The sequence below is a fragment of the Salmo salar genome, unplaced genomic scaffold (genome assembly GCF_905237065.1).
Source record: "Salmo salar unplaced genomic scaffold, Ssal_v3.1, whole genome shotgun sequence".
Lineage (NCBI taxonomy): Eukaryota > Metazoa > Chordata > Actinopteri > Salmoniformes > Salmonidae > Salmo > Salmo salar.
Genome location: NW_025548363.1, coordinates 149,253 through 163,653, shown reverse-complemented (window position 1 = coordinate 163,653; position 14,401 = coordinate 149,253). Strand labels below are relative to the sequence as shown.

The window sequence follows — 14,401 nt, the reverse complement described above, 5'->3', positions numbered from 1 at the left end:
GCAGTATTTTCACGGCTGGATAAAAAACGTACCCGATTTAATCTGGTTACTACTCCTGCCCAGTAACTAGAATATGCATATAATTATTGGCTTTGGATAGAAAACACCCTAAAGTTTCTAAAACTGTTTGAATGGTGTCTGTGAGTATAACAGAACTCATATGGCAGGCCAAAATCTGAGAAGGTTTCATTCCGGAAGTGGCCTGTCTGACAAGGTGTCGTTCTTCTTGTCTCTATTTATTGAAGAGTGAGGATCTTAGCTGTCCCTTGACACTTCCTACGGCTGCCATAGGTTCTCAGAAGGCGGCAAAAAGCGGAATCGTGGCTTTGCAGGCTCTGGCTGAAACAAAGTAGCGCGTTTGGGTAGTGGCTGGTTACAGTACTGTGAGACTCAGGCTCGTGCCCGCGTCGACCGAAAGGTTTGTTTTCATTCCTCTGTTTAGCTAAATGGACATTCCCGGTCGGAATATTATCGCTTTTTTACGAGAAAAATGGCATAAAAATGGATTTTTAACAGCGGTTGACATGCTTCGAAGTACGGTAATGGAATATTTAGATTTTTTTTGTCACGAATTGCGCCATGTGCACGACCCTTCTTTACCATTCGGATAGTGTCTGGGACGCACGAACAAAACGCCGCTATTCGGATATAACGATGGATTATTTTGGACCAAACCAACATTTGTTATTGAAGTAGCAGTCCTGGGAGTGCATTCTGACGAAGACAACAAAAGGTAATCAAACTTTTATAATAGTAAATCTGATTTTGGTGAAGGCTAAACCTGCCGGGTGTCTAAATAGCTAGCCCTGTGATGCCGGGCTATCTACTGAGAATATTTCAAAATGTGCTTTCACCGAAAAGCAATTTTAAAATCGGGCATATCGAGTGCATAGAGGAGTTCTGTATCTATAATTCTTAAAATAATTGTTATGCTTTTTGTGAACGTTTATCGTGAGTAATTTAGTAAATTTTTTGTAAATTCACCGGAAGTTTGCGGGGGGAATGCTAGTTCTGAACGTCACATGCTAATGTAAAAAGCTGGTTTTTGATATAAATATGAACTTGATTGAACAAAACATGCATGTATTGTATAACATAATGTCCTAGGTGTGTCATCTGATGAAGATCATCAAAGTTTAGTGCTGCATTTAGCTGTCTTCTGGGTTTTTGTGACATTATATGCTAGCTTCAAAAATGGGTGTCTGATTATTTCTGGCTGGGTACTCTGCTGACATAATCTAATGTTTTGCTTTCGTTGTAAAGCCTTTTTGAAATCGGACAGTGTGGTTCGATTAACGAGAGTCTGGTCTTTAAAATGGTGTAAAATAGTCATATGTTTGAGATATTGAAGTAATAGCATTTCTAAGGTATTTGAATAACGCGCCACAGGATTCCACTGGCTGTTTCGTGGACATTCTGGACGGGGCACTGTCGCCGGACACTCTGGACGGGCCACTGTCGCTGGACACTCTGGACGGGGCACTGTTGTCGGAAGCTCTGGACGGGGACTGCGCACTGAAGGCCTGATGCGTGGGGCTGGCTTAGGAGGCGCCAGACTCGGGACTCGCACCACAGTGCTAGTGCGAGGAGCAGGAGCAGGACGAGCTGGACTGGGCTGACGCACTGGAGGCCTGGTGCGTGGGGCTGGTACTGGAGGTACCAGACTGGAGACACGCACCCCAAGGCTAGTGCGAGGAGCGGGAACAGGACGTACTGGACTGGGCAGACAAACTGGAGGCCTGGTGCGTGGTGCTGGCTTTGGAGGCGCCAGACTAGAGACACGCACCTCAGGGCTAGTGCGAGGAGCAGGAACTGGATACTCCGGGCCATGAGTAGGCACTGGAGGTCTGGAGCGCACCGCCTGCACAACCCGTCCTGGCTGGATGGCAACAGTAGCCCTGCACGAGCGGAGTGCTGGCACAGGGCGAACTGGGCTGTGCAGAGGCCTGATGGCTGCCGTGCGTAGAGCAGGCGTTGGGTAGCCTGGGCCTAGGAGGCGCACTGGTGGCCAGAAATGCTGCGCAGGCATCCTCCTTCCAGGCTGGATGCCCACTCTAGCACGGCACTTGCGAGGGGCTGGGATCGCTCCCACCGGACTGTGCATGCGCATGGGCGAGATCGTGCGCACTTCCGCATAGACCGGCGCTCTTCTGATCCGCTGCTCCCCATAATAAGCACGGGGAGTTGGCTCAGGTCTACTGCCTGCCCTAGCCAATCTCCCCGTGTGCCCCCCACAAAAATTATTGGGGCTGCGTCTCAGGCTTCCTTGCGAGCGGTGTCCCAGCATAGCGTTTTCTGTCCTCTCCAGCCTTCCTCCATGGTCCCTCTCCCGCTAGTATCTGCTCCCAAGTCCAAAACTCCTTATAGCTCTGCTGCTGCTCCTTCCTCCGATGCTTGGTCCGTTTGTGGTGGGTAGTTCTGTCACGGGTGTCATAGGGATTGGACCAAAATGCAGCGGGAACGTATAAACTCATCTTCTTAATTTATTTAAAGAAGGAAAAACACAAGAAACACGTATACAAAAACAACAAATGACACTAAACAGTCCTGTCAGGTGCACAGACACAAAACAGGAGACAACTACCCACAAATCCAATAGAAATACACCCCTCTTAAATAGGACCTTCAATTAGAAGCAACAAGGAGCAGCTTCTTCCAATTGAAGGTCAACCCAATAAACACCACATAGAAATAGACATACTAGAACTAACATAGAAAAACATAACACAGAACATTTCCCAACAAACCCCGAAACACTCTAAACAAACACCCCCTGGACGTGACAATACAGATCCAGACCTGATGGACACCGTTGATACATTCAATCCTGAGGAGCCGGAACTTCATGAGACTATATTCAATGTTTAGAGACTGTTTATTCAATATTTAGAGACTGTTTATTCAATGAAGATCATGATAAACAATCCTGAACAGAAGAGTTATGATTGTGTAGTATTAAACAGCCATCGATGAGTAGAAGATGTATATACATGTAATGGTTTGATTAAGTATGGTTTTATTTTCTAATAAAAAAGTGAAGCATCAGTGTGTAACATTTAGTTATAGGGTAGATTTGTTAATATTGAAATACTTGGATGTAGGCCTAGGATGGTCATTGATGTGTATCGAAGGAAAATACATGTATTGATTTTGTTTATTTTTATGTAACATTTGTGTTTACCATAGAGTTGGATGAATCAGTGTGAATTATTGAGTCATTAAGGGTGGATTGTTGCATGAGATTTCTGCTTGAGTGTAAATGATTAAATAATTCTATCCTGAATTTAGGGAAATGGTCTATATAGCCTGTAGAACGAGTAACTAATAGGGTTAAGCATAAGTCTCAGGAGATTGACAAGGATGAGAGAGGAATTGGGGGCTGTGTGTGTCACAAATGTTGAAGCCGTGTTGAAGAGACCAAACTGCATGCGGAATGTGGATACTCATCTTTTAATATAATTAAGTAAGGTATACACAGAAAACAATAAACACTCACGACAGGCTAACAGGCTACTTACGAACAAAACTAATAGCAGTGTTAACTCAACCACCCACAACCCCAAGTGACAAACATACTCCTAATTATATGACTCCCAATCAGGAACAACGAAAACCAGCTGTCCCTGATCGGGAGCCACACAGACCCACATAGAAACACAACACCCAGAACACACATACACAGACATACTCTGCCACGTCCTGACCAAAAACGACATAACAACACCCTCTGCTGGTCAGGACGTGACAGTGTGTGTCACGACTTCTACCGAAGTTGATGCCCCTCCTTGTTCGGGTGGTGTTCGGCGATCGACGTCACCTGCCTTTGATCAGTTTTTCATTTTCCATTGGTTTTGTCTGGTCTCTTTACACACCTGTTTCATATCCCAGTAATTACATGTTGTGTATTTAACCCTCTGCTTCCCCTCATTTCTCTGTGGGTGATTGTTTGTTTGTTATGTACGTGTTGTTTCTGTATCGGTGTGCGACGGGTTATTGTTTTACCCAGATTATTTTTCTACGTTGGTTTTGGAAATAAATACTCAATTTTTAACCACTCTGTTTTCTCCTGCGCCTGACTTCCCTGCCACCTACATACACGGACTATGACAGTGGGTTTGTTTAAACATCAAGAACTGTTAAACTGTGGTTAACCTGACCTAGCTTGAACCCTCCAGATTTCCCTAATCTCAGAGTACTAAAAATGTCGGCAGGATCAGGAGTTACGGTTTTGAGAGTTCTGAGGAAGAGGACAATTAACTCTTGATGTTAGTGTGTAATGTGTGTACGTAAGTGAGGAGCCTGGTATATAATGATGTTCTGTAAAATAGACGGCAGAACGTTCTCTGAATAAACTGCACAAGACCTTTTGCAGAAAGCTGAGTCCTTGCCTAATTATTATTAACCCAGTGTCTTACAAAACTTGGGGATTAGTCAAGGCTTATTGATTGGTAATTAATAGCATTGGGATTCGAAAATTCCCGTAACAGACATGAATACATCTTTCAATGTAGTTACAAATAGAAACAAAAACAGGTTCAGCCTAACACAGTGAAAACCAGTTCAACTCCATAAGATATGGGCATACATTAGCTATTATAATTAGACTACGGTGTGAATGGTTTTTCACACACCCAGTAACTTGAAGTACATGTTGCAGCCTTCCAACTCTTCAGTGGGTCTGATGCCGTCTGTGAGATCTCAACACAAGTCACCTTGTCATTCAAGTTATTTGGTTCCCCTTCCATCCAATAGCTATAAACAACACAGAGAATCAAAGTTGAAAATCATCCAATACAACATAGAGAATCAGACGGTTAACCTAGTCCCCAGGATCAGTTGTTACCATTCTACATAGAGAATCAGACAGTTAACCTAGTCCCCAGGATCAGTTGTTACCATTCTACATAGAGAATCAGATAGTTAACCTAGTCCCCAGGATCAGTTGTTACCATTCTACATAGAGAATCAGACAGTTAACCTAGTCCCCAGGATCAGTTGTTACCATTCTACAGAGAGAACCAGGCAGTTAACCTAGTCCCCAGGCTCAGTTGTTACCATTCTACAGAGGGAGAGAGAGAGGTAGCTGAGGATGAGATTATCTGACTGTAAAAAGTCATTTATTACAGCATAAAAATGAGTGTAAAAGTCCTCCAGAACCTGTTCACTCACGTAGGTTTAAATGGTGTGTTGTCAACCCACTGCCAGATTCCATCTTTTTTAAGTGCACCAATCCAGACATTCTTCTTAAATCCATGGATAAATATCTATAATATAATTATTGGAGAAAAACAATGGTCAATAGTTAATCTCCACAGCAGAGAAACACTTTTACATTTTATAATTAATAGTAGTAGTAGTCTAATAGTAGTAGTAGTAGTAGTAGTATAATGTAGTCAGCCTGGTCACTAGAAATACAAGGTGATTTAGGATTCTTGAAAAGGTCCTGAGTACTTCCATATATTCCTTCCTCAGTGCTCACTAAAACAATACCAAACTGTTGCAGAACACTGGTGCAAACTCATGATGCCCAGAGGGCTCAGACCACACAGACCAAGCACTCTGCTCTGATGACTGCACCACGGCAGTTCACAATGCTCTAGCAAGCTGGGAGAGTACTTGACGGAAACAGAGCGTTGTGTTTAATCATTTTTGTTTTAAGCCTTCCCCAACCCATAGCCCAAACCTTAACCCCTAACCGTAACCCTTTGAATTGTTTTGGTTTTAATCCTGTAACCACACAGAATTAAACCTGTTACCACACAGAATTAACCCTGTTACCACACAGAATGAACACTGTTACCACACAGAATTAACCCTGTAACCATCCAGAATTAACCCTGTAACCACACAGAATTAACACTGTAACCACGCAGAATTAACCCTGTAACCACACAGAATTAAACCTGTTAGCACACAGAATTAACACTGTTACCACACAGAATTAACCCTGTAACCACACAGAATTAAACCTGTAACCACACAGAATTAAACCCTGTTACCACACAGAATTAACCCTGTAACCACACAGAATTAACCCTGTTACCACACAGAATTAACACTGTAACCACACAGAATTAACCCTGTAACCACACAGAATTAACCCTGTAGTCACACAGAATTAACCCTGTAACCACGCTGAATGAATGCATAAAAAATAGACTTTCATCCAGATTAGGTTGAATTTCGAAGTGAAACTATTAGATCAAGTTGCAGCCTCAGCTACTTTACTGTAGTATAATTAGAGATATCATCTCAAGCACACTTGTTTGCTGACAGGAAGTATTTTTTTAAATAAATTGACAGTGACATGAACATTAGTGATACAATTGGTTACACATTTTGAATACTAGTCAGAGAAGTAGATAATAATAATAATAATAATAATGAAAAAGTAGTATTATAGTATTACTAATGTATTATCTATTACCTGTTCTTCTCTGCTGTTTATAATAACATCATCTGCACCCATTGCTCTGCACGCCTTCTGACCTCCCCCGCCTGTGTCCATCGTGGAGGAGACAAAGTAACAGCTGGTGCCAAACTTCCACCATCCGTCCAGACAGGGTTTCTCTGAAATAAACTCAACAGAGCAGCAGGCATTTAAAAGTCTACAAATATATTGCATCTCTTCTAAGTATGAAATAAAATTTTACTTTTAAATTAAGAAAATTAAAGACTGCACTCACGATAGAACCTAAGCCTGTTCTGTAGCTGGTCTCTCTCAGAGGCCGTGGTATTTAGACTGTTCTGTAACTGGTCTCTCTCAGTGGTCCTGGTATTTAGACTGTTCTGTAACTGGTCTCTCTCAGTGGTCCTGGTATTTAGACTGTTCTGTAACTGGTCTCTCTCAGTGGTCCTGGTATTTAGACTGTTCTGTAACTGGTCTTTCTCTGTGGTCCTGGTATTTAGATTATTCTGCAACTGGTCTCTCTCCCGAGCTATTGTGGTGAGAGTATTCTGCAACTGGTCTTTCGCCTTAGTTTTGGTTGTGAGACTATTCTGTAGCTGTTTTTTCTCTGTTGTCCTGGTATTTAGACTATTCTGCAACTGGTCTCTCTCTGTAGTCCTGGTATTTAGACTATTCTGCAACTGGTCTCTCTCCCGAGTTATTGTGGTGAGAATATTCTGCAACTGTTCCTTCTCCTTGGTTTTGGTTGTGAGACTATTCTGTAGCAGATTTTTCTCTGTGGTCCTGATATTTAGACTATTCTGCAACTGGTCTCTCTCTTTGGTCCTTGAGTTAAGACTATTCTGTAATTGCTCCCTTTCAGCAGTCATAACTTTAAGACTATTTTGCTGCTGGTCCCTGTCTTTGGTCCTTGTGGTGAGACTATTATGTAGCTGGTCTCTCTCTTTAGTCAGGGTGTTGTAACTGTTCTGTAGCTGGTCTCTCTCTTTAGTCAAGGTGTTGTAACTGCTCTGTAGCTGGTCTCCCTCTTTTGTCAAGTTATTATAACTGGTTGGTTGCTGATCTCCTTCTTTAGTCAGAAGGGTGTAACTGTCCTGTTGGTCTCTCTCTGTTGAGCAGTGATGATCAATGACACCATCTGTAAAAGGGAAAAGTTGATCAATTATTCAAATATGTGTAACTATCACACCATTGAAGTTTACAAAACAACATTATAAACTTACAGTAGACAGACAGGCCTATGATCCCAGCCAATAGGAGAACACACAGCAGCCCCAGACACACTGCAGCAACTCCAGAGGGTCTCTTCCACCACTGAAAATTATCTGAATCACAGGGAAATATCATGTAAGAGATTTGAACTCATTCTGGTGTTGATAAAATACTTATATCATCCAGGATGTTAAGGAACAAAAGCTGTGAGTTTGTACTTGAATTGATACCTGAAAATGTAACACTGGGCTTGTTGGGAGACGTGTCATCATCAATGTCCATGGTCTGCATTGTTGGATTTTCCACCTGTGTTTGTATAGATTGTCTCTTACATTTCTAGAAGTCAAATGCTATATTTTCCTCTGTTACTTCAGCTCTAGTGTAGGTTTGTATAGATTGTCTCTTACATTTCTAGAAGTCAAATGCTATATTTTCCTCTGTTACTTCAGCTCTAGTGTAGGTTTGTATCTGTGTCTTAAGTATCATCAAGTCAAATACTTGAGGTCACTTGACTTAGCTTACCCAGTACAAAGGAAACAATAGGATAGTCCCAAGCGCAAACTCTACCCAACTAGCAACACATGCACAGTGGTCAAGCTAAATCAAGCACACTTCAGTATTTGACATAGTTATGTACTTTTGCCCAGTTAGGGTTCACCTGCTTCGTCCCCCAGAGACACTAACATATTACATAAGAATGAGACAATAAACACACCTCATAAAATGATGATATCTGGTGTAATATGGAAAATAAATCTTACCACAGTCTTTGAGAGTTAAAAACGGATGCATTCAAAATGTTATATTGGTTTGTTAAGACGAACTTAACGAGATGTACTAAATGAGGATGAAATGTAAGATCGGAGGAACGTGTCCACATGTTTTTTATAGTCTGAATGACCCCACCTTTCGTGTCAACATCAGCATATCCTTTAAATTATTTGTCCAAACAAGTCAAACTGAAAGTTCAAGCTACAGAATGCTGCATGGTACTGTTTCATTTCCCCTCTCTCTCAAGCACATAAACTATAGGGGTCAAAGGTAAACTTTAGGTTAAAATGAATGGTTGAATGTTCAGCTACTCCAAAATTCTAAAGCGTAGAACACTTGGAAGGCTGAATATCAAAATGTGTCTATGCCTTATTTAACCTATTGTAGGGTTGATTGCTTAATTTACAGCGACTTGGTAGCCTATTCTAGGGTTGTTAGCTTAATTTAGAGTTGCTCGTTAGCGTAATTTACATTTCTGGTGGGTTGATTTGTATCTAAAAGCGGGAGCCCTGCCAGTAAGGCCGGTGAGCAAGTCTGCTGTCTCACTGTCCAAATCATTTTGGAGAGCCACCTGCCTGCTGATTGCTTGTTGCTAACTAGGTAGCTAGCCTGTTGTAGAGCCACCTGCCTGCTGAATGTTGTTGCTAACTGGTTAGCTAGCCTGTTGTAGAGCCACCTGCCTGCTGAATGTTGTTGCTAACTAGGTAGCTAGCCTGTTGGAGAGCCACCTGCCTGCTGAGTGCTTGTTGCCAACTGGGTAGCTAGCCTGTTGTAGAGCCACCTGCCTGCTGAGTGCTTGTTGCTAACTGGGTAGCTAGCCTGTTGTAGAGCCACCTGCCTGCTGAATGTTGTTGCTAACTGAGTAGCTAGCCTGTTGGAGAGCCACCTGCCTGCTGGGTGCTTGTTGCTAACTGGGTAGCTAGCCTGTTGTAGAGCCACCTGCCTGCTGAATGTTGTTGCTAACTAGGTAGCTAGCCTGTTGTAGAGCCACCTGCCTGCTGAATGTTGTTGCTAACTGGGTAGCTAGCCTGTTGTAGAGCCACCTGCCTGTTAAGTGCTTGTTGCTAACTAGGTAGCTAGCCTGTTGTAAGGCCTTGTAGGTCCTACTGGTTTACAATAAACTGTATAGGACTTTAAGAAGTCACATGGTACCACTGTGGAGTGTTAGGTGGATTCCTTCTTAATACCCTGACACAGCTCCTCTACTTCTCCTTTTCTCACACCAAACTTTCATATTTTCATCTTTCACTTTCCTTTCTTTTTCTTTCTAGTTTCTGTAGAATATTTGGAAGTATGTAAAATCTAAAGAAAGTGCTGCATCAACAGTCTCAAGTCAGGGCCCATATTTATCAAATGTCTTAGTGTAGGAGTGCTGATCTAGGATCTGTTTATCCTTTTTATCATAATGAATAAGGCCATGTGGACAGGGAGGACTTGAACCCAGGTCAGTATTCCTGAGATCGTTGATCTCTAGTTACATTTGCTTTGCATTGAGTCCAGGTTTGGGTTTATTTCACTGAAGAAGATTCCCTGCACTGTCATTCACACAGACCACATTATTTCACAAAATATTTATTTGAAAGTACGGTATAGACACATTTTGGCATTGAGCCTTTCAAGTTTTCTAACATTAGGTACTTTTGGAGTAGCAGAATATTCAACCATTCATAACCCCAGGTTTGGTGCTTGAGAGACAGGGTTGTGAAACACTTCAGTGCCGCAGTCTGCAACTTGAACTTTCAGTTGGACTTGAGCTTGACTGTAAACTTTAGTAACACTTCATGCCTGTTTCCAACCACCCACACGTTCTGTTGTTGTCACATGTTGTATCTGAACCTACCAGACTGTGGTACATCAGTTCATTATTGTTTGGCCAATCTTAATAATGCTCCATTACTACTATTGTGGTGTTTGTCTTAACAACAAGCCAATATAACATATATGGATGAATGCATTTTCACTCTCAAAGACCTTGATAAGATTTATTTTCTTCATTTCACATGATATGATCATTTAATGGATTGTCTGATTGTAATGTGTTAGTGGTTCTGGGGGACTGAGCAGGGGGTGATAAAATAACATGCCAGTTGGGTTGAAAATAAATAATCCAACTAGAGTGATGAAGACCGTGGATATTGATGATGACATGTATGCTGACAAGCCCAGAAAAATGGATGGTGTTAGTGTTACATTTTCTGGTTTCAATGCAAGTACAGACAGACGTAAAGACAGAAATACACGCACACACACACAGACACTTTCTCATTTCATAAGTGGAATGAACACGTGGTCCATATACAACGGCTGTCATTTAAATGTATTGATATCTGTAAAAACTAAATGAAAACAATACGTGGTTAAATTGTTATCACACCATAATGGTAAATATTGATATTTCAACATGCTATACATGACGTCAGAGCTCAGGGTCTCACAGTTCTGTGACAGCCAGCTGTTCTGAAATTGACCCCAACTGCTTATTAAATGGATCTAAATTTCCCATTTGAGTCTTATGTACCATTTCAAAGATAGTTTTTTGTACATTTTATAAAAGTACAGACTCAAAGTTTCAAAATGGTATATCATAAACTGCAGTTGAGGGACACATAAGGAAGTTATGCTTGTGATAAACGTATTCCATGTTGTAGACAAGTACCAGAAAATATATATAATTTGATTAAAGATGTATGCTGTACTACTAAGTGTTGTAATGTACTAATGCTATAGTTACATCAGTGTTTCAGTTAAATGTTGACAAAGCACAGTTTGAAAAAAAGGACAGATTGAACAGATAGATACCAATGATTTATATAAACCCCGAATTACATGTATTTAAGTATTTCTTTGTTGTAGTGGGGACAGTAACATTAGTACTCTCTAAAACATATTTTAAGAAATGTTTTTATATAGATGGGTTAGCTGACAACTTCACTAAAACAATGTGTGTGCCTCCATGGGACAGAAGTCAGACTATAGTCTCCCTAAAGAGTGTGGTGGCTAATTTCTGCATTACCAAATGAGGAGTTACAAACACACCAGTCCGAGTTAAACTACATCTTTAATACTTAAGATACTTTTGCAAAAGTACTTGACCTTCAATAATGCACTCTCTCGAATGAACCAGGAAGGTGATTACACAATGGCTACAGGGATCCTTAGTAACAGATACTTACAGATACTTAGTAACAGTTCACAAAGGTTAAGTTTTGTATGACAGATATCCATAAAACACATCAGACAGTAACTGCTATGTCAACCTGGTTCATTGTATAGCCCAGTATCTGGTCCCCCTAGAACCGTCCCTCACGGGTACGGTATAGAACAGAACCATTAGCTCATGTCCTCTGGAATGCTTTTTAGGCATTCTTATCAAATTACATCATAAATCTCCTTTGTCAGTGCTATCTCATAGTGGCCCATCCTCAGTAAAACACCTCTTGTTCCCACTCCTGGACAGGCTCACTGAGAGTGAGCCTCTAAGCCGTATATTATCACAGGATAAGTACGAGATCTAAGAGAGGACATACAAGGGTCCATTTACTGCCATATTCCTCCCCACAATAAAGAAAAGGAGGGAGTGACTTGCTCACGGACATTGTGGAGACAAGTCATTGGTTCCCCATTAATCACGCCATCCCTTCACATGGTTTAAGAAATAGGTTAAGACACATTCCCATGATGACAAGTCTGACCTCTCCCCTCTCTGGGCCCCAAGTGTCTGAGCCCCAGCTAAGGGAGACGTGCAACTGAAAAGACACCAGAGTCCAATGGACACTTTCTAATGACAAGTACCTCAAATAAGCATATTATACTAATAAAACATCTTAATTTTCTATGTTACCCAACTAATTCTGATTCGTCCACGACATTAGCATGAAGAAAGCCCAATACACACTGTTCCTATTGGACGGTTGAGTAACAGAGATTCTAGAAAACATTAGTATTTTTGGCACACTTGTCTCTGGAGGAAAAAGGTGACATTGTTGCACTGCTTTAAAAATATCAGGGTTTATTCTCAGATGTGCCAACTCAGACAAATGTACTAGAGCATGATATTGACGATGTGGACTCTGCCCCAATCAAACAACATGTCTATTGAGTGAACCCTGAAAAGAGAGAGAAGCTCCGCAGTGAGGAATAGTTCATGCTTGAGCACGGCATTTCACAACATGGCAACAGTCCGTGGAATTCACCCTGTATATATTCGGATGGGTCTCTGCTGTTTTGTTCCGATTTTTGGAAACTCGATGCCGTTAGTAAGTCTGACTCGTACCCTTTGCCCAGGGTCGATGATTGTGTGGACCGTGTTGGCTCCGCTAAATACGTTAAAGAGTTCGATCTGCTGAAGGGTATTGGCAGGTCTCTCTAACTCAGAGCGCCAAAGATTTGTCTGCTTTTGTCACTCCTGGTGGTTTGTTTTCCTACCTTTGTCTTCTGTTCAGGTTATGAAATGCTAAGACCCCTTTGGTCTCTGCACCGGTGCCAGCTGCTGCAGATTTCATTGTCCATTTGCTTTGTACACTGATGCCAGCAATGTAGGACCAGGGGCTGTGCTCCTACAGAAAGATGATAACAATGTTCAGCACCCTGTGGGGCACTTTTCAAAGAAATGGGCCTCATATCACAAACACTACTAAACTATTGAGAAGGAGATGTTGGCTTTAGTACTGGCTCTTCAGAACTGTATCGTCTCTACCACTATGGTTGTCTATACCATCATAACCCTCTACAACTATGGTACATGTAAATGTAAATGTGGTCTATACCCATCATAACCCTCTACCACTATGGTGGTCTATACCATCATAACCCTCTACCACTATGGTACATGTAAATGTAAATGTGGTCTATACCCATCATAACCCTCTACCACTATGGTGGTCTATACCATCATAACCCTCTACAACTATGGTACATGTAAATGTAAATGTGGTCTATACCCATCATAACCCTCTACCACTATGGTTGTCTATACCATCATAACCCTCTACCACTATGGTACATGTAAATGTAAATGTGGTCTATACCCATCATAACCCTCTACCACTATGGTGGTCTATACCATCATAACCCTCTACCACTATGGTTGTCTATACCCATCATAACCCTCTACCACTATGGTTGTCTATACCATCATAACCCTCTACCCTTATGGTGGTCTATACCATCACAACCCTCTACCACTATGGTGGTCTATACCATCATAACCCTCTACCACTATGGTGGTCTATACCCATCATAACCCTCTACAACTATGGTGGTCTATACTGATCATAACCCTTTACCACTATGGTGGGCTATACTGATCATAACTCTCTACCACTATGGTGGTCTATACCATCATAATCCTCTACCCTTATGGTGGTCTATACCATCATAACCCTCTACCACTATGGTGGTCTATACCTATCATAACCCTCTACCACTATGGTGGTCTATTCCCATCATAACCCTCTACCACTATGGTGGTCTATACCATCATAACCCTCTACCACTATGGTGGTCTATACCCATCATAACCCTCTACAACTATGGTGGTCTATACTGATCATAACCCTCTACCACTATGGTGGTCTATACCCATCATAACCCTCTACCATTATGGTGGTCTATACCTATCATAACCCTCTACCACTATGGTTGTCTATACCATCATAACCCTCTACCACTATGGTGGTCTATACCTATCATAACCCTCTACCACTATGGTTGTCTATACCATCATAACCCTCTACCACTATGGTGGTCTATACCTATCATAACCCTCTACCACTATGGTGGTCTATACCTATCATAACCCTCTACCACTATGGTGGTCTATACCATCATAACCCTCTACCACTATGGTGGTCTATACCATCATAACCCTCTACCACTGTGGTGGTCTATACCTATCATAACCCTCTACCACTATGGTGGTCTATACCCATCATAACACTCTACCACTATGGTGGTCTATACCGATCATAACCCTCTACAACTATGGTGGTCTATACCATCATAACCCTC

At 41.7% G+C, this 14,401-nt stretch overlaps 1 protein-coding gene across 1 annotated transcript; it reads right to left on the bottom strand.

Moving 5' to 3' along the window:
* Positions 1-3,434: 3,434 nt before the first annotated feature.
* On the bottom strand, positions 3,435-8,546 carry LOC106590986 (CD209 antigen-like protein B). Its single transcript, XM_045712282.1, has 7 exons — positions 8,383-8,546; positions 7,852-7,927; positions 7,633-7,734; positions 6,687-7,547; positions 6,428-6,570; positions 5,170-5,264; positions 3,435-4,752 (listed from the first exon to the last, which is right to left on the bottom strand). Exons 2-7 carry the CDS (start codon positions 7,910-7,912, stop codon positions 4,605-4,607), a joined length of 1,410 nt encoding a protein of 469 aa, XP_045568238.1. The 5' UTR covers positions 7,913-7,927; positions 8,383-8,546; the 3' UTR covers positions 3,435-4,604.
* Between the last annotated feature and the right edge of the window lie 5,855 nt (positions 8,547-14,401).

Excerpts from the sequence above, each read along its gene's own strand:
- LOC106590986 (XM_045712282.1), bottom strand. The coding sequence starts at position 7,912 with ATGCAGACCATGGACATTGATGATGACACGTCTCCCAACAAGCCCAGT. Across the intron at positions 7,548-7,632 it reads CATAGGCCTGTCTGTCTACT|ATGGTGTCATTGATCATCAC; the intron begins GTAAGTTTATAA and ends TCCCTTTTACAG. Across the intron at positions 5,265-6,427 it reads TAAACAGCAGAGAAGAACAG|ATATTTATCCATGGATTTAA; the intron begins GTAATAGATAAT and ends ATTATATTATAG.